Raw genomic sequence first — 20,334 nt, forward strand, 5'->3', positions numbered from 1 at the left:
AATGGTATGAAACTTATATATATATATATATATATATAAGCTATATATGCTTTCTCTGTCTTCTCGTTTGACTGTAATCATGATGCAGAAGCTGACACTTAAAAAAACAAACAAAAAAAAACACTACACTTTGGCAAAAACTAGTCTTTCATAATCTGTAATTATATACCCAAATGCAAAACCTAATAATATAATATATATATATATATATATATATATATATACACACACAAATCTTACTGACCTCAAACTTTTGAACAGTAGTGTAATTGTGAATTCACACACTGCTGAATGCAATATTATAACAAGTGAACATTTTCCATCCCCATTTTATATTAGTAACACAACAAGGAAATAAAATCCACTGGATCTTTCTGTTACAGAACAGATTTTTTGCAAAGTAAGGCGAAGAGAGCTTGCAAGTTCAATTCGCTAACACTACACAGCTTGTCGAATGTTCCTTTCGTATTTTCCTGTCATTTTTGGCAAGATTAATCAAATGGATCCAATTGAACCCAGCAGTTATCTAGTGTCATGGGCAGGCGTGTCTGGATCGATGTAACATTGATGGAACGTGTAAAACCATTTGCACCCCAAACCAAACTTCACATATCATCCGTGCTCCTATTTACAGTGTCAATATGTCTACAACCTCACAAATCACTTTGTCATTGTGACACAATGGATGAGTGTTTATTTTACATCGAGAAAGATTTACGACATGTTTGGTCTATTTATCTCATTTTGTTGATGTTTCGATGATTTTTCATCCGCACGTTTCCATCAGCAATGATGTGCTCATTAAATATTAATGATTCCAATCATATGGATGGAGAAATGACATCGAAATGTACTTTACATGCAGAGTATAGCCTCATGGGGGTTGTAGCACTCTCATTCCTTCTCAATTTCATACAGCCTCAGGACAAATATTGCCCTTCAAGACTATTAAGCATTGACTAACTAATTAAAATCTAATTTATCATGAGACTTCAAGTATGTATCTATGGGCCACTTCAAGTTAACAACTCCCGACACGTTCGGGGAGCTCCGCAGTTCTAGACTGTTCCAGAATTCTTGGTTTTACCAGACATAGCGGCTCTCACATGTTCAAGCATCCCATGAGGTAATCCAGGATTGAAGACGTTCTTTGTCAGCCCTAGGCTGTCGACTACCTCATTATTGAGAGCTCAGAGAGACCATCTCCTTTACAACCTCAGTAAAGGTGCTCCATTAAATGTGTCCAAGTCAAGGAGCCATGGTCCTCAAGCCCTGTTTTTCCATGATGTTCCACAGCTTCCGCAGGTTGGACTGAGTGATGGTGTCGTCCGGCTTCAGCTGCAAGGCTCGCAGGTAATTAGCCTCCGCTTCTTGGAGTTTGCCGTTGAGATGGAGAATTGCTCCGAGGTTCATGAGTGCTGCGGGATACTTTGGAAGAAAAACACCAAACAGTCACTTTAAGGAAGTAAAAAAAAATCCTTTGCATGCTTATTCTCAAGCAAACCCAGGTTCCTGTGAATCCCTGGCATTTCTAAAACATTTTCAGGTTCACATGTCCATAAATTTAGCCAGAATCTCTCTGTTATTCTACAGTCTATAACTCTCCTGGACGCACATCATCTGTTTTACTTATGTCAGGGTTACATGTTGAATGCATCAGGCATCAATGGAAACAATATGTTGACTACGCTGATTCTTCTCACATAAGGAGGTTTCAATAGAGGCGTAAATCAAAATGAACCTAAACTAAACCCAACATTCCATGAGTCCTGACATGCACATACAAAAACATTTTTTTTGCAATACTTGGGGCTAAAACACAGGCTGGCATGACCATATTTTAAAACCAGCTGTTTTTTATTTGTCAAAAATATTTAATTGCAAGACGCTGATGTAATTTAATTCAAAAACCATTTTTGGACATGCTTCACTTGCCACCTCTCAAGGGAGAGAGTTGTATATTATCTAACACTCATGAGAGTAAAACTAACACTAACTGACTTTTTAGGCCAGCTGCCATGGTCTTCCATACGGAAATGTAGAAGGAGACGATTGTTGTAGAATTACACAACACATAAGTAATATATTAGCACTATTTGACCCAACACAGAGATGTCAAACCTCAAAACGAGACTGAGGGACAAATTAACTGCAAACTGTGGCATTAACTGCACTCGAGTGACACATATACCTTCCTCTCAAAACCAAATATATTCTAAGCCATACTCAGCAATATTTTCACTAGCTTCAAGTATCCAAGAAAAAATCCCTAGAAAAATGTACTTGTAATTTTCTGTTAGGACATTTTCAGTTGACAGATGTTTGCTTTAACCCTAAAATACAACACAAAACAATATATAATTCAAAATAGCAAACACCTGTGAAAAATCAATTTGGAAAATTATATTAACATACACTGCACCCTAATTTTACTGACTTTTTTAGAGTGTTTATATTAAAAATTGGTGTTTGATATGACCAAAAACGCCCAAAAATAATGGTATGATTTATTTTAAATCACTGAAGCGGTACTGTAAATCATAATATAGATATTTTTTCCTGCATAAATTAATATATATGTTGGTTTAAATTGTAATGGCATTATCCAGTTAACTTCTTTAATGAAAGTAACTCACCTAAATTTTATATATATATTTGTTTTATAATGTATGAAAATAATAAAATGAAAAAAAAAAAGTTGCTCCGAAAAATGTGAAAAGATTCATATAATATACATAAAAAAGATAAGTCTGGCATCAGTGTAAAAACAGCGTCATATTACAGCAAGTAACACTTGAATTAAAAAAGCACCCACAAAACTTACTAATTTTAGTTCCAAAATATATTGAAAAGTCAAGCCCTGCAATTCATATTTGTGTGTGCAATTGCATTTTTGTGCTTGTATTCTATTCAGAAGGGTGTAATGTTTAATTGTTGGCTCAGATGTTTATAGAGACCCACCACTTTAGATTTCTGTAGAGTAGGTCCTTGTGCCTTTACCAGCCAAAAACGATGAATAACTGTCACCCCAACATACAGCCTTTCTAGATACTATCAGGTGAGAGGAAGTGAGCAGCGCTGTGGCCTCAAGACATTTCCTGACCTCCCTGCTTCCTCTTCACCCTACACTCCAACCACACAGTATCCCTCACAACACCATCCTGGCATGTAGTCACAGCATCAGCGGTACCAGATGTAGGAAGGATCTTGGGACTTTTGTTGAAACAGCTGCTAAGGAGACAAACACCCCTGAAGACAAACAGTCCAGACACTGTACAACACTGAGGCAGCATTTAGGGGAAGAAAAAAAAAAAAAAACACAAAAAAATCAAGGCTTACTACTGATATCAAATAAGTCAAGAAGCGATGTAGTTTGAGTGCACTTCAAAGTAATAACATAAAGGGAATAACTTTAAAGGGAATAGTTTACTATATCTAACAATTGTTGACATACAACGTATATGCCCCAAATATTCATTTAAAACAAATGTTTATATTACCTCTAAATGCTGTTAAAAAATGCTGTTAAATACAATATTAACGCTAGTTTAACCAGTGGCATGAGTTTTTTGACAAAACTATCAGTCATTATTATTATTTTTTTTAACATTTCAAACCAAAATACCCTGTTTTCATACACATACAGTATATAATATACAGAGCAGAGGAAAGAAAACTAAGTTATGCAAAATACTTGGTATGAAACCCAGAAGCATACATAGCCATCACCCAGAGATATATTTATTATGTAAAATAAAGATAATCATAATAAATAAATTAGTAATTAATTAGTAACATTAATAATAATTGTTTTTAAGAATTGAATAATAATAATATAATATAATAGTATATATATATAATAAAATTATAATTTTATTATATTATTATTATAAATTAATTAATTTGAAACTCATTCCACTGTTGTTTTAATGAAGGTTCATTAGCCATTTGCCAGGGTTTTTTGTCTTTGCTGCCATCATAAACAAAACAAGACAAGACAGTTTTCTCAATCTAAGGTCGACTTCACCTAACAGGCTTAAGCCTCCTATCAGCCTTTGAAAATATTTCAAATTTACTACATTTCCATCTTTCCATTTTGCACTTCTGTCTGGTGAACAGGGCAACTTCTTTTTAGGCAGCTGTACACTGAACATGAAACGCATCCACATATTCCAAAGAAATCAAACAACTGTGTGTTTTGTGAACCTCACAGTACACTTCCATGACATACTGCGTCTCTATATAGTTTGACACTGATGCTGTGAAAACAAATCCCAAAACCACCAGCAGAGCTTGTACAACTGATACAACTTATGGTGAGCAGTTGAGTCACACGGATCAATTATAGTCAACCACCATGTGTGTGCAATGTGCATGGCACACATCCCATGTGCGGCACGGCTTGGGTACTTACATTGGGTCTCAGGTTGGCTGCTTGTCTGTAGTACTTCTCAGCGGCATCATTGAGGCTGGCTTGCCTGAAAGAGCAAATAAACATTGCGTGTTACTTCATCCTTTTGCACAGGTTTATCGCTGGCCGTTAAACCGGTGACCATTTGTTGACCAACTTTAATGCCGAGTAAAATTGTGCAGTGGCCAAAGAGGGTTATAAAACTGCCCAACTACGCAATTTTTGAGTAGAAAATGTGCCCTCATTTCTTAGGTCATGACCTATAACCTACTGGATGCTCTTTGAAGATCTTTAGCTTCTTTACACAGCTTCTTTACAGTGGACAAAATACCACAAGGTGTTATTTTTCATGGAAAAAAACCCATATACATCCTCTAGCTGCTTGTATCTGCTGGTAGCAATATCTTCTTTGTGAAGAGAGTTCAATATGGAGACAATGACCGTCGGCCAAGAAAGGCTGGGTTGTAATGATGAAAGAGAGCTGAAGAGTTCCTTTATTTATGATAGATGACCGCTTTTCTTATACTGGCCGGTTTTATAAACCCTCCTTTATTCTCAACAAAACTTAAAAAGAGCTAAGGTTAAAGGTTTCAAGAAATAGCTATTTATTAAGGGAAAATAGTATGTACTGTACTTGAAATATTCATGCGGTAAGATGATGGATAAATTATTTGTGTGGAAAACATTCCAGTTTCTTAACCTTACCATGAGGGAAGAGAGATGAATGAGAAAGAAGAAAAATGAAGACATTGCGTTGATATACAATTCAGGAAGAAATTTCTACAAGCTGCAGATATTATGAGTTAAAGAGAAAAGACTCATTCCGTTTAGGACATATGCAGTTGTGCTTATGTGGACAACACACGTTTGAATCCGGCTTGCAACATTTCCAAATCCCATTCTCAACTTCCTCACTCTACTATACTTTGAATAAAAAAGCCAAAACTAAAATAAAGTGCTGAGCGGGAGAATGTATTGGGTCATGGTGAACTCTGAACAGCTAAACATGGTGTTGCCCTTCCCTTTGTACAGTAAGAGACGGCACATTTAGGTCACAACGTTTTGAGTTGCTTTGTGAAAAATCAGCTGTTTTAGAAGTAGGTTACAATGATCTAATAGTTTATTTACTAAAAATAATAAAACATAATAATTAAAATATTCAGGGAGGAAACAAGAATAATTTAAATTTAAAGCGTCATCCAAAACCCTTAAATTAAATTACAACTCAACAAAACAGCTAATTTAGATCAGTGATACTCAAACTAAAGTCTAGTGATGCCCAGTTGGTTTCTGGGTCAGAAAAAACAAAACAAAAATAAAATAAATAAATTAAAGTGAAAAGAATTAATAAATAAAAAAACAATAGTTGCTTTTAAAAATATTTGAAACATTAATTAATCAATATTCTGAAAAATAATATTTACTAATTTACTGTATTAAACTATTTAGCACAATGACATTATAAAAACATGGTGCATGTGACATTTATTTTTTTTCCTCTCTCATGTCGTAGGAATGAGTCTTCAAATATATTGCTGTCTTCATCAAAAAGTTACATAAAAATCTATGGGATGACTGGTTCTCAACAGTGGACTTCAGCATTTAACAAGAACCATGTGTTACTATTCACCCTCCACAATTCTGTTTCACAATCCTTTCCTCCTGAACGATGAGTCTGTAATTTTCACATTCACACAAAACGTGGCTTGATCGTGCCCACAATTGTCTGCAGGGACAAAGGATTTTGTTATAATAAACAGTGATAAAGTGACCACCCTTAACATAGGGTCAAAACTGAGTTAAGACTGGGCTGGTCTTCATGACCACAACTGCAATATATGGTGAAAATCTAAAAGACAGCATCAGTTGGATGCTGATATAAACCTCCAAAATACAAAAAAAACAAACCAAACCAAACTTTTCTTCCATCCCACCGCAGTCTACTCATTATTTCATTTCAATGTGGTCACCAACATTCCGAGAAAAAGCATAAAATAATTCATGACCCGTTGATGTAACCATGTAAGACTGTACATGGTAAGCTTTTATTGTACAAAGCTATAGAAATCCTCACAAACAAATGGAAAGGTATGGATTATGGATTAATAACAGGAGCAACGCTCACAGGAGGCAAAAAGTCTGACAGCAATTGTCTTGAAATGTAATGTGGAAGGAGGTGAATTTGTTACAAAAGTGGTGCTTTAAAGGAGATTAATTTAGACTTTGAGAAGGAGAGGCTTTTAGCAGACTGTAAACAATTAGGACTGTCAGAACACTAAAATCCTTTCTAAGAAGCATTTAAAATTTGCCCCTTTAAAGAATGGTTCACCAAAGAATGTAAATGAGCTTTCTTTATTCACCTTTAGTCCAAGATGTAGAAGTGAAATTTAGCATTACTCATTCACCAGTGGATCCTCTGCAGTGAATGGGTGCCATCAGAATAAGAGTCCAAACAGTTTGAAGTTAAAAAGTCTTAATCATGGAATTGTTTGTTAGAAACACTCAGCGTAAATTGACAGCTGTCTGAACTCTCAGTCTGACGGCACCCATTCACAGGATGCTAAATTGATGCAAGTGATATAATCCAAATCTTTTCAGATAAAGAAACAAATTCTACATTTTGGATGGCCTGAGGGTGAATACATTTTCAGCAAATGTTCATTCTTGGAGGAAACCGCTTGTGGATGTCTTGCAATATCTTCACTAAAGATCCACGCCTAAGTCTCCTTCGATTAAAAATAATGGCTAGAGTGGTGGCTGTGATATACGTAAACCTACCAACATCCGTCGCCATGACTTATCGCAAGAAGGAAAAAAAATTACATTTTAGTCTCATAACATCAGTTAATGGAAACGCTGTCATTTCGCAATAGGTTCTTTTTTTTATCAACATTTATAAAATATCACAAAAGTTTTGCGCAAATCTAAAATAATGGAAAAGCAGCTAATGATGATCTGTGTGAGATCACGTGAGGCACTACTTCTGGCATGATAATAATATCTTGTAGTTTGTGATGCACCACGATTTTCAAATCTTGTAGTGTGCGCATGTTTAAGATTTTAGGGAAGAAAATCTGCAAAGATTCTCCTTATGTGAGTGCTACAACCATTTCATAATTGATTAGGATTTTAAAACTCCTGTAGTCTGAACCTTAAACCTTAAATCTGATACTTTCACAGACAAACACAACAATATGGGGGAACTTGTTTGGAAGTAGTAAAAGTTGACATTTTACTTTGTATAGCAGTGACACAGTTTGGTCAGGTTTCGAATAACCAGCGCTCATTTGAAGAGGGCAAGGAAACTGATAGTAAGGAAGCAAACATGTCAGTGCAGACGGACCCCTGAGAGCTGTAAGAAAACGCAGCACATCTGAAGCAGCCTCGAACTTCCCCACCCCACTCAAATTCGCGCCCCCATCCGAGACCCTTCTGCAAATCCTTCCAAGACAAACACACCAGGAAACTGATCTTCAAATGAGTCGGACCGCTAGCTAGCACGAAGGCAGGGGACACAGCAATTAACAACCAAATGTTCTTGTAGAATAAAGCACCATGCAAAATCTGCTGTAGGGTTGGAATACTTTTTAGAAAGTGTGTAACTAAATACCATGTGAACTCCACGAAGTAATTATGAGAAGTGTATTCAACAGAAACCTCGAGGCGAGGGTATTAATGCAGGCTTTCCATTACATGTCCTGCAGTGCACTGCAACAGAAAGAAAGCATCCATGCAAATGTGCAAATTGAAAGAGTAAAAGAACGAGATAAAAAACACATCCTATAATGCAGCAGGTTTTGCTTCAGGATCCAGACTTTACATTGGACATCAAACTGGCAACCCAACACAGTACCAATATTGTTCATTGTAAAAAAGAGGGCACCATACACAATCGAAATCATAAACTCTAGTTCAATTTATGGATTTGCACAGAATTTTTATTACTGTAGTAAACAAGAAATAGGAATGCAATTTGAATTTCAAGGAACAGAATTAAACATGGAAATCTATATAAATCTTGTGTAAATGTTTTAAAATTACAAAGTTTGTCAAGCCTTGACAGAGCCTTGTTTGAAAATTTTGGAGAGGTTTTATTAGCCTCGCAGACAAACATAGATTTATGAACCTGAGTGGAAGAACATTTCCATTCTAAATTCCACTTACTTTCATTCCGATTAAATATCCTTCAATTTAATTAAATTTCTAACTCATGAATTGAATAGGAAATGAAATTTTTCTATAATTAGATCTATCTATCTATCTATCCATCCATCTATTAGAGACCTGCGTGGGACGGATTTTTCAGTCCCACTCCCGCAAGATTCTGTCCCATACCCACCCGCTCCCGCAGAAAAATATCTTATCTGGGCCCGCTTCCCGCCCGCAACATTCATGTTTTGTCCCGCTCCCGCCTGCAAAAGCCCGCATAAAAGTAATCTATATAGATTTTTTTTCAGCAAATCAAAGAAATTTACATTAAATAGTTCTGTAACATCTAAGATCCACAACATCATAAATGCTCCCGATAAAATATTTGTTATTTAGGCTAAGCGTCAACATTTCAGAAACCACTGTTATTTTTAACAGAAAAGTAAGCATGGGCTGCTGCGTGCATTGTTTGGCATGGCAGAATGCGAGCAGCGCTTCCTTTATTATCACTAAAAGCTGACATCTCAGTTCATCGCTATCTCATAAAGCTCTGTTATAACACAATGAACATAAGCACAATGAATTTTTCACAATGTCTACACTTCGTGTGTTAAAATGAGACGATTCGCCAGCACGCAATTTCAGCACTGCGGTGAGTGGATTCTAACTTAATCCCCTCTGGTTGGCCATTGCGTTCCAGAAATCAATAGCTGAGTCTGTGATTGGCTACATTGCAACCTTTTAAACACGTGTTATAAATAGAAACTCTGACTAGCTATTTTAATGTTATTAGTTGTTCTTTTTGCTTTTGTGTAACATATAAATAACAATTTATATGCTTTAGACATTTTATGTTTAGATAATTTCTATTTTGCGGGAGTCCCGCGAATCATTTTATTCTCCCGCATCCCGCACACACACACACACACACACACACGAGTCTCTTCCCGCCCGCACCCGCACTCGCCCATCAAGAGTTGTCCCGCGCTGCACCTGTTGCGTTAGGTCCCGCGGGAGTGCAGGTCTATCTATCTATCTATCTATCTATCTTGTATTTGTATTTATAAAGTATAATAAAGTATTTAATGCCTATAAAGTATTTTAGTATTATAAAGTATGCAATGTAGCCTATTTACTTATTTATTTTTTTCCTGCTGGCTGCAACTCTGTAAGAACAAACCAGGAACACATTTTTGGTCGCAAACCACCAGCTGACAACCAATATGGCTGCTGTGTGCCACAGAAATGTTTAAGTTTGTCCAGAAATATGGGTATTTAATCATAGCAAAAATTGTAGTCTGTATGGATTTAGCATGTCCTCCTCACCTGAGCATGTGAGCTGCACTGAAAACCACATCAAATTCTTCACTGTCCAACTGGGCGGCTTTCTCTGCCATTTCAGCGGCCTCCAAAAGCCGTGACTCCTCCAGCAAAAATTGACCTAAGGAAAAAAAAAAAGTGGGGGAATTTCATTTTATATTTGCTTTTACTCCCTCGGAAAGACAAATATTAAATATTTCTTTTGGCTGTGGGACGGATAGTTTGGTCTGCCCTCTCAATGATTTTGTGAAACATGAGATAGTACGGGCGCTGTACTGACAGACCATTTGTCCAATCGAGATTTCTCCGATAGGCATGTTTCCGTGACAAATTAAATGCTTACTCCTGTAAGGTTGAGGAAAGGGGACTGACTGGGATCTGAAACCTCTGCAGTATTGTTGCTAGAGGCATCGGTCAAGACTGAAGTGGAATAAATAACCTGCTGCCATTTGGCGAAGCGGCTCTCCACACTTCTGAACACTACTGGGCCAAAACCAAACATTTTTTCCCAAACAGCAATGGCCCAAAGTAGAAACCTAAGAAGCGATGTAATGCAAAGCGAAGATTGCTAGAACATTGTCACTGGTTATGGCATTTTTGGATGGCACAAATGTATGGTTTAATACAAATATTCCAAAAATCTGGCATGAATAAGTTCTTTTCAAACTATCTTTCTCTGGTAAATGACAGTGGTGGTCTATTATGCGAAACGGAAAATACAAAGCAGCAGCCACGTTCTCCAGTACAGTGGTTATGCACTAGAGAACAATAGAAGGAAATACAAGATCATCCTTATGGCCTTTGGATAGTACATGCTCTGAAGATGTCTGATCAGACACGTACTAAATTATATTACGCAGATGCCTTGGCAGCGATTGAGTGGAAAACATATTGTCGGGGTTAGCTAGTGATGCTGTGTTTATCTGGACAAAATCCAATACATGGGAGCATCCAGGGACAGGTCAACTATAAAAAAACAGTAAAGACCATTATTAGGATAATTAATAAATTATAAAAATTAAATAAAAACGTTATACTTTTATATCGAAAACAAATACTGTCGATTATAAATATGACTGCATACTGTATAGTATTAATGCACTTAGAATTTTTTTTTTTAAATGTTTCAAAATTGTGGCTGTTACAGTATGACAGTTTTGTTTTTGTCGTTTTTCACATGATCATAAACTAAAATAATATTTTCATCAACATTTCCATTTTAGTCTGTAAAACTGATTAAAATTAATAAAAATGGCAGAACAAAAAGTTGATTAAACTGACATGTTCATCAAAAACTATGACTAAAAAACTGTAAAATTAACACTGAAAATAAGGATGTGATGCACAAAAAGTAATAATTTGAGAAAAGGTGCTGAAATGAAGCAAAAATACTGTAGGGAGGTAAAAAAAAATAAAAAATAAATAAAAATCCCTAGAAAGTAAACTGAGCTCCAATAATCTCTGTTGAAGAAAATGGCCACAGGATATAATTTGGCAAAATCACATTCATGCAGACACACATGAAAACTCCTTAGAGGAATAAGTCCTCGTTATCTCTCTCTGCTCGCTCAGGCGTGGGAGGATTCGTCTCACTGGAATAACATCTGTATACCAGGTACGCTTCAGATAACACCGAAACAATGATTTCCTGCACGGCACCATCTATCTTGCTGCGAAAGAGCCTACAAACGTAACCTCAATTACAAGACAAATGTCTGCTAAAGAACTAAATGCGAACAATTATGGCCAACATGGAGTTCAGGAGAAACCGCACAAGGTGTTGCAGAGTATACACGAATTTCACTACGTCAGCAAAGCTAGAGTAGATGTAATGAGTGTATTCAAATGACCTCATTATCTTTGCATTGCTGGATGACTAGCTAATGTCGTTTCAGCCCATGTGTGCATGTTTAGGAGAAATAAAATAAAGTAATACCAACCATAATGCATATAGCAGTTTCCTTTAGTAGGATCGAGCTCGATCGCCTTGAGAAAGAACTTCTCCGCTTCTGTTTTCTGACCCTGAAATGAAAACAAACAAGGCATATCAGGAATTTCTTCACGGCGAGGTTTTCATGGAAACTTTCATTTTCCATGTTTAACCTTTGTCCTGATATATAATGTTCACTAGAGCAACAGGAAATGTGTTTAGCAATTCCAGTGCCTAATGCTGCTACAACTGCACACTTTGACTGCATTAGTAATTCCAAGAGTTATCCTTAAATAAAAACTAAATAAATAATAGACAAAAACAACAAAGAAGAATAATAAAAAGAATATAACAAATAAAATCATATTTTATATTTAATGCAATGGGATTGCATGACTGTATATTATGCTACTTAATAAATATGACATTTTGATTTAAGATATAATTTTATTAGACAAAAAGAAAGAGACCCCTGAATGATAAGAGAGAAAAATCGAGAGAATATTTAGTGGTCATTATACAAAAACGTTCCAGAGAACCGAATGAGAAAAACCGAATACATCTCCAGTGCATCTTAAAACCTGAAGAATTCATACTGGTTCCAGTCTGAGATGTATCATAATACCCTGTTCTCACGATTCACTTGATTAACCATGCATGGATTTATCTGCAGACCAGATGCAAAACAGTGATATATTTTTATTTACACTGTATAATTGAAATCCCCAGCGCAGCGATGTGTAACTTTAAATCAATGCATTGCACTCACAGGGTTGCCTACACTTGATAGAGCCAGTGCTGTTTAATGTTAGACATGGATGTTTGCAAACTTACACCATGTCAAGAGTCTGAAAAAAATAAAGAAACAGTCACTTGGAACACTTGACCTGTATATTTTAGTAAGTAAAGTTTGGGGTTTTTAAGATTTTTTTATGTTTTTGAAAAGTCTTTTATGCTCACTAAGGCTGCATTTATTTGTATCAAAATACAATAAAAACAGGAATATTGTGAAATATTATTACAATTTAAAATAACAGTTTTTATTTTAATATATCTTAAAATGTAATTTATTCCTGTGATGGCAATACTGAATTTTCAGCAGCCATTACTCCAGTCTTTAGTGTCACATGATCCTTCAGAAATCATTCTAATTTGCTAACTTTGTGCTCAAGAAACATGTATCAATGTATTCATTTCCTTAAAAAACATCTTATTGACCCCAAACTTCTGAACAGTGGAGTACATCAAAATTTTATTTTGGGGTTTTCTTTCATATGAAAAAATGCATGTCTGTGTCCCACGCAGAGGTCATGTTATCACTCTAAAGCAATATCCTGCGTCACTCCCTTTCCTCTGAACACACACACACATACACACCCCTGTGCTGGACCCCTGACCCCTTAATCTGAGCATGACATCAGAGAGACAACAGACACACTGCTGTTCCAACTTGCTCATGAACGGATTCTGAGCCTGATTAGTGGCGGAAATTAGAGAATTCAATAACACAGCTGAAACACTCACACACACACACAGACACACTCGCATCCCTGGGGTTGGGCTCTTTGACCTGGTGAGTTTGTGAAGAGAGGTCAGGGAAGGTCAGCACAGCAGGCGAAAGGACTGAGTTTCATCATGTCTCCGTCTTTCGACCCCTGACCGTGAAGATTTCCCTGTTCCCCAATCCCCATCTGGAAATGATGCCAGGACAATGTGATGCTAACAGGATGAGCACTGCCTTATCATTCATTTATATTTTTAGATGAATTAATGACATTAAGACGACAGAGAGAAGTGACAGTAAGGACTTTTTCATAAATAATTCTCTTTCAAATCAATTCTGTTCTTTGGAAATTCCTATTAATCAAAGAATCCTGAAATAAATCTTTCTAAATTCACAATTTTCACAAAAAAAAAAAAAAAGCACAACTTTCATATTAAGAAATGTTTCCTGAGCATCAAATCTGCACATTAGAAAGATTTCTAAAGGATCATGTGACACTGAAGACTGGAGTAATGATGCTGAAAATTCAGCTTTGCCAACACAGGAATAAATGACATTTTAAAATATATTGCAATAGAAAACAGTTATTTTAAATTATAATAATACTTCACAATATTACTATTTTTAAGAAGACTGACAGCACTGGGATAGGAATATGTTGTGTTATCTAAAACAATTTTAAAGAGCTATTATATAGGGCTGTCAATTTAACGCTTTAATTCAGTGTAATTCATTTGAAAAAAAGCTCATTAATCATGCTATATAATTAATTGTAATTGTATCTACAGGGATTTTTCTATTGTCAGAAAAGTTCAATACTGAAGTACAATAATTCTTTTAACAAATAATGATGTGTGTGTTTAATTTTATTAAATTAATTGGAATATCACATAATTAAAAACCATTAAAAGTTTGTCAATTGACAGCCTAAAAATAATGAATGTTGCCATGCAAATAAACTACAAACTAATAAGAAACCAATGTACTTACAAACACATCATTCATGAAACAACATGTTTTAAGGATCACAGGTGGAACTGATGAACAAATACTCACTACACTTGATCAAACCTGCATAAGCGCACACAACTTTTTTCCTTTCATCCATTCAAGTTTATTCAAGGTCAGTGAACTGATCAAATCAATACGGTTCTGAAGTGAAGACAACACCTTTTGAATTTGCTCTCACTTGAGTGAGTTTCAGCACAGCAGTACGGCTCTGTGATGGATTGATTTTGTCTCTGGTGGAATGACTTGTTCTGGCCTCTTCCAATGACTTCATTCAAGAAGTTTGTGTAGTTTACTTGCTTTCTTTGGTTACAGTGTGAGGCCCTCGATTGAGATGTTTGAGGACAGAGTGTCTTGGGTTTTTAGTCAACTGAGACGAGAAAAAGAAAGAGAGGGACAGAGAAAACAGAACCCTTTCATCTGACATTGCTTATTCTTGGCTGTGTGAAATGATGTAACTGGCAGAAATGTGTGGTTAATCTAAACTGTTTATGAAGAGTATGCTATAAATACTACACTGTTTTTGTTATTTGCACTAAGGTTTATGACGGTCAAGAACATCTAAACAAACAAAATAAAAGCTAAATTTATAAAAAATAATACAAAAGATGGTAAATGAAGACGGTAAAAGGCCTGAAGAGGACCATATGGCCAGAGTGGAAATGAAAGGAGACAGACACAGGTAAACGTAAAACAATCCGCTCCACAGCAGAGCAGGAACTCTCAGAGCCATCGCCTTTTCTCAACCCTTTTTAACACATCTTCTCTCTTATCTGTCCACATGGATTTCTGCTGAGTGAATTCAGACCCAGGGCATACGTGCGAGTAATCCGGCCTTCTGTTTTTTAGCTGCTTCTCTTTTTCAGTTTTATGTTTCAATATCAGAGAGAAAGAAAGAATGCGTTTGGCCTAAAGGGACTTCTTCTAGGTTTAGATTTATGGATAAAAAGGGTTTCTTTATTAAATGGAAAGCCAATGTGTGCTCAAGCCTTGTTGTGCCTAAAGGGTATTTAATGTTCAAAAGAGAGTTTTGTCTTCCAGACAATCATGTTTGAGTTACTCATTAATTAATTAGCTGATGTCTCTGTGTTTTTTGTCTATAAAATGTTTGCTTGGGACCCATTGACTTTTATTATATGGACTATTATGGACAAATGTTTTCTTTTGTATTCCACAGAAGAGCAAAAGTCATACAGGTTTAGAAAAACACAAGGGATCATAAATTATGATGAAATTTTCAATTAAGGATAAACTACCACTATTCTGACCTAAAAGGGATATTTTATTGGTCTTCGCTTGTGTTCAAACTTGTAACCTTTCGTTTGCAAGCCTAAATATTTAACAAATAGCCAACTCAATCCCTTATTCAGTCAGTGTGCTTTAGAGTGTGAGTTTACCGTCATTGCCAGGAGCTTGCCGTAAGTGAGGTGTGCAGGTATATGGTCCGGTTTGGCTCGGAGGGATTCTTTATACCAGTGTTCTGCCTCTGTTAGTTTGTTCAGCCTCATGTAGGCCTCTCCTGTGAGGGGAGGAGACGGGGTCAGGTCAACAGGTCAGAAGTTAATAAAGCACATAACCACCCCCCTCACCGTGGTTTATCCCATAGCAGAAATGGAGGCAGTCAACTAAAAATGACCCACAAAAATTCAGACACTCGATGAAAAGTGATACTGGAGCCCTCCGTCCATTTAAGTAAAATGAGCACTGAGTGAAACCAACATTAAGTGATTGTTTTCCGATCAGCAGACATTCAGTTATTTATAAGTTTTTACTTGAATATTTATATTAGATAATTTAGCAATTTTTGCATGTGATTAAAAAATTAATTAAAAAAATTGTAGTCGTGTTAAAAATAAACCTGCCCATTTTTTTTATGTTTTTGAAATAGGTATTTCATGCTCACTCAAGTTGCATTTATTCATTAGTTACTACAGAAAAAAAAAAACAAAGTAAAAATTATAAAATATTATCAAAATGTAAAATTATTTTAAACTCTTCAGAAATCATATGTTTCAAGATTTCAAAATATAAATCTTTTGTAACAATGTATGTCTTTTTGCTGAATAAAAGTATTAATTAAAAAATTATATTACCACGAATAAACACAGTGTATGTATGTATATGTATATGTATATATATATATATATATATATATTATATATATATATATATATATATATATATATATATTTACTTATACTAAATATAATTTACATACATACAAATGTTTACTTAATCAGTGTTAAGTTTGAATTGAGCATAAAAAGTTTAAGTAAACACATAAAAAACATAAAAACATTGAACATAAAAAATTGTAAACACACACTGAGCAAAACAAAGTGCAAAAAAATGACAACATTTAATAATTTATTTTATTAACTTATTAACAGTTAATTAAAAAAAATAATAAATACATACAAAAATTATATGTAAAGAAACTAAAACAAAATACTTAAATACTGTGCCCTCCGGTCTTCAGCTCAGCAATTCAAAGCCGTGCCTGTCCCAGCGCCAACCCTACACTCTTATAAATCCAACCGTAAAAGCTGACTCCATATGACACAAGTATAAACACACACTCCTATCCTTTAAACAACATCTAATACCTCAGCCAGCCTCCAGCTCCCACCCACCTGCAATAACACACACGCTCCTCTCAGACAGATTATTACAGAAGAGCGTATCACAGCTACTTCACTGAGATAACACAGCCTAAACAATGTTAATGAAATGCAATTAGAGCTAAAATAACATAAGCAGAGGGTACGTGACTACACTGGGGTTTCACATGACCGGCAGTCTCAATACACGTCTGTCCACACACATGTCATGTTGGTGTCAAATATAGAACACGTGGGTCATTAAAACCGCCTGAAGTCAAATAATGCTGGAATTTTCAGCTATTATTTTAAAGATAAAAAAAATGACATACTGCTGATGGCTAACTAATGACAGCAGGGAATGATGTCGTCACACAAAATTCTCGCCATGTTTGTAAATTAACATGAATATTGCTTTGGAAACGCAGATTTTGAAGAAATACAGAAAACACTGACTCATTTAGCAAACCTTAAACAAACACACTTCTTTATTCGTCACACATTTGTTTTGTGCAATAGAAAAACATTGTTTCTGAAGAGTCCTAACAGTAAAGAATATGATCAAATGGAATCTTGAATTTAGCAATGAAAAAAAAAAAAACTACTACGCTACTGTAATACTTTTATTTAGCATGGATGCACTAAACTGATCAAAAGTTACAGTAAAGCCATTTTCGATTCGATTTAAAATACATTCTATTCTTTTGAATGTTCTATTTCTCAAAGAATCCTGAAAAACAATGTTTCTTGAGCATCAAATCAGCATATTATAATGATTTCTGAAGGATCATGTGACACTAAAGACTGTACTAATGGCTGCTGAAAATTCAACTTTGCATCACAGGAATAAAATACATTTTAAAGTATATTAAAATATATATTTTTTCATAATACTGCTGTTTTTACTATATTTATGATCAAATAAATGCAGCCTTGGTAACAAACTTCTTGCACAAAATGTTCACAAGCTGGTATATTTACCAATTCAAAATTTTGTTTAACATTGTTCAACACAATCTAACCTCCTCAGTCAAGCTGTTTTTGGCTCAGTTTGTCAGAAGAGACAGCCGACGATTTTGGCTGTTAGAACGAGCTCAATACAGTTGAAACTGTGACAACAAACAAAAGAACACAAAACCGAAAAATTAACAACAATAAAGCTTGGAAAGAAATTAACATGGGGAAAGGGATAAAATAACGAATTAGGAGTGGAAAGAAAAAATACAGTTAAGAGGAGATAATTGTGAGAAAATGAGATGGGAGGGAAAGGCTGGTAAATGTGTTGCATAAGATATTAAAATCCAACAGTTTGCTCCCATGCTCTAAATAAAACAATGATTCTCACACTCTCTGTATTGTGCAAAGCCTCTAACTCTAGCTGTTGACTCAATCTGACAAAATCAATTCTATAGATCAAAGAACGCTATGGAAGTGGGTTCACAAGAAAAGACACTATTACAATCACAGACCCACTACTGAGACAAGATAAACACAACATGTAGTTACAGTAAGTAAGGAATAATGTACAGTTAGTCGGTCACTATTGTGAAATAAACCTGACGGTGAGGTCTTGTATTACCCTGAAGGGGTTTATTTTGCAATAATGGCCTGCTGACTGTACATGATCCCACTTATTACACAACTGCTTACCAAATAAATATACGGACGTCAAATATTGATTTGAGTTGAAATTATTTTATTATCGCGTAGACAGCTTAACTAGCTTATCTTGTAGAATTTATTATCTTGTAGATACCTTAAAGTCTCTGCTAAGAAAAACAAAACAATCTGCCTAGAAACAAGACATACACTGCAACAATATTAAATTAAATTCTTTGTATTTTTAATAATTTCTAATTATTATTTTTTTACTGAAATTAATACTTTTATTCATCAAGATTGAATTAAACTGATCAAAAGTGACAGTAAAGATGTGTCACTTTACAAAAGATTTCTATTTCAAATAAATGCTTTTCTTTTGAACTTTCTATACATCAAAGAATCCTGAAAAAATCCATCACAGTTCCACAAAAATAATATGCAGCACAACTGCTTTCAACATTGGTAATAATGCAAAATGCTTTTTTGAGCTCTAAATCAGTATATTAAAATGATTTCTGAAGGATCGTTTGACACTGAAGACCGGAGTAATGGAGCAATGGCTTTTTTTTTCTTTTAAAGGAGTCATATGATGCGATTTCAATTTTTCCTTTCTCTTTGGAGTGTTACAAGCTCTTGGTGCATAAAGAAGATCTGTAAAGTTGCAAAGACTAAAGTCTTTGCAAATCCAAAGAGATATTCTTTATAAAAGTTAAGAGTCAACCACGCCCTCCTAAAACGGCTCGTTCTAACATGCCCCCACATATCTACGTCACAATGTGGGAAGATTTGCATAACACCGCCCAAATGTTCACGCAAAGAAAGAAGGCGTAACTTTTATTCTCGCTGTAGTATTGTTGTTGCCGCCGCTGCCATGTTGTGGAGATGCTGTGTGTTTCGTTGTGAAAGCGAAACTACTTTGGGAAAATAATGTGTTTTTTTAACCTTAAACCGCATAAACACATTGCCCCTTTAGACTGCAGTCATACAAATATATTTGACTCTGGAACAAAGCATTCTAGAGAGTGTCAAACTTACCCATCATATTATAAAGGCTCTGTGGGGCAAACTGCCTGGGCATCTTCTGTGTCGCTTCTTTATAAACAGATATGGCCTCCTAAAAATAAATACAACATTAATTCATAAAAAGCCACAAATGAAAGCATAACAAAGTACTCAGACTAAAAGTCTATTCATTCCAAGTCCTAATTTTTACAAACAAAATTTTAAACAAAACAAGCCAACTAAATCAAGAGTCTGAAATATCAAATTGCTATGATCGTTCTATTCAACGGCTAGGATCACTTTTATGTATTTCCTGGGAAACCAATTTGAAAAAGCTCAGAAATTACACACTTCATGTTAAAGCATTGGTCTGAAAAATTGTGGTGTGAAAACTGACTTTTATACTGTCATATCACTTTATTACATCAGATTTGGTGTGCACAGACTTTAAATCTAAAGTCTTTAACTGTGCTAGAGAGCGTCTCACCTCCTGGTGGCCCTGCTCATGAAGAAGCTTTCCCAGGTTATACAGGCAGCTGGTGACTGAGCTCTTGTGTGCATGAGGATCCTTCAGGTTTTCATCTGGGATATCTGCACAAGTGACAAAAGTGCGCTTGGCCTCTTCTAGACGGCCCTGGTTCATCAGGACAATCCCTGTGTTCAAGTAGGCGGCTGAAAGAGAGAGAAAAAAAGGGTGAAAATAAGTGCAGAAGGTAATGAGGCTTATTGAGGCTCCGAGAAAGACTTCCACTGGGGCTGCTGGAATGAGCTAGTTGATTTATGCAGATCAGCGGCCTGCAGTCTAGTC

At 35.5% G+C, this 20,334-nt stretch overlaps 1 protein-coding gene across 1 annotated transcript in view; it reads right to left on the bottom strand.

Annotated features, from left to right (window-relative positions):
* Positions 1-539: 539 nt before the first annotated feature.
* Positions 540-20,334, bottom strand: part of LOC107670376 (transmembrane and TPR repeat-containing protein 2-like) — a 102,337-nt gene continuing 82,542 nt past the window's right edge. Inside the window, exons 6-12 of the mRNA XM_016462955.1 lie at positions 20,014-20,198; positions 19,560-19,638; positions 15,720-15,841; positions 11,821-11,902; positions 9,887-10,001; positions 4,415-4,478; positions 540-1,428 (exon numbers count right to left, since the gene is read on the bottom strand). Coding sequence (XP_016318441.1) covers positions 1,249-1,428; positions 4,415-4,478; positions 9,887-10,001; positions 11,821-11,902; positions 15,720-15,841; positions 19,560-19,638; positions 20,014-20,198 — 827 coding nt within the window. The 3' untranslated portion in view covers positions 540-1,248. The remainder of the gene's footprint in view (positions 1,429-4,414; positions 4,479-9,886; positions 10,002-11,820; positions 11,903-15,719; positions 15,842-19,559; positions 19,639-20,013; positions 20,199-20,334) is intronic.

Source organism: Sinocyclocheilus anshuiensis, unplaced genomic scaffold (assembly GCF_001515605.1).
Source record: "Sinocyclocheilus anshuiensis isolate Anshui unplaced genomic scaffold, SAMN03320099.WGS_v1.1 scaffold949, whole genome shotgun sequence".
NCBI classification, from domain to species: Eukaryota; Metazoa; Chordata; class Actinopteri; order Cypriniformes; family Cyprinidae; genus Sinocyclocheilus; species Sinocyclocheilus anshuiensis.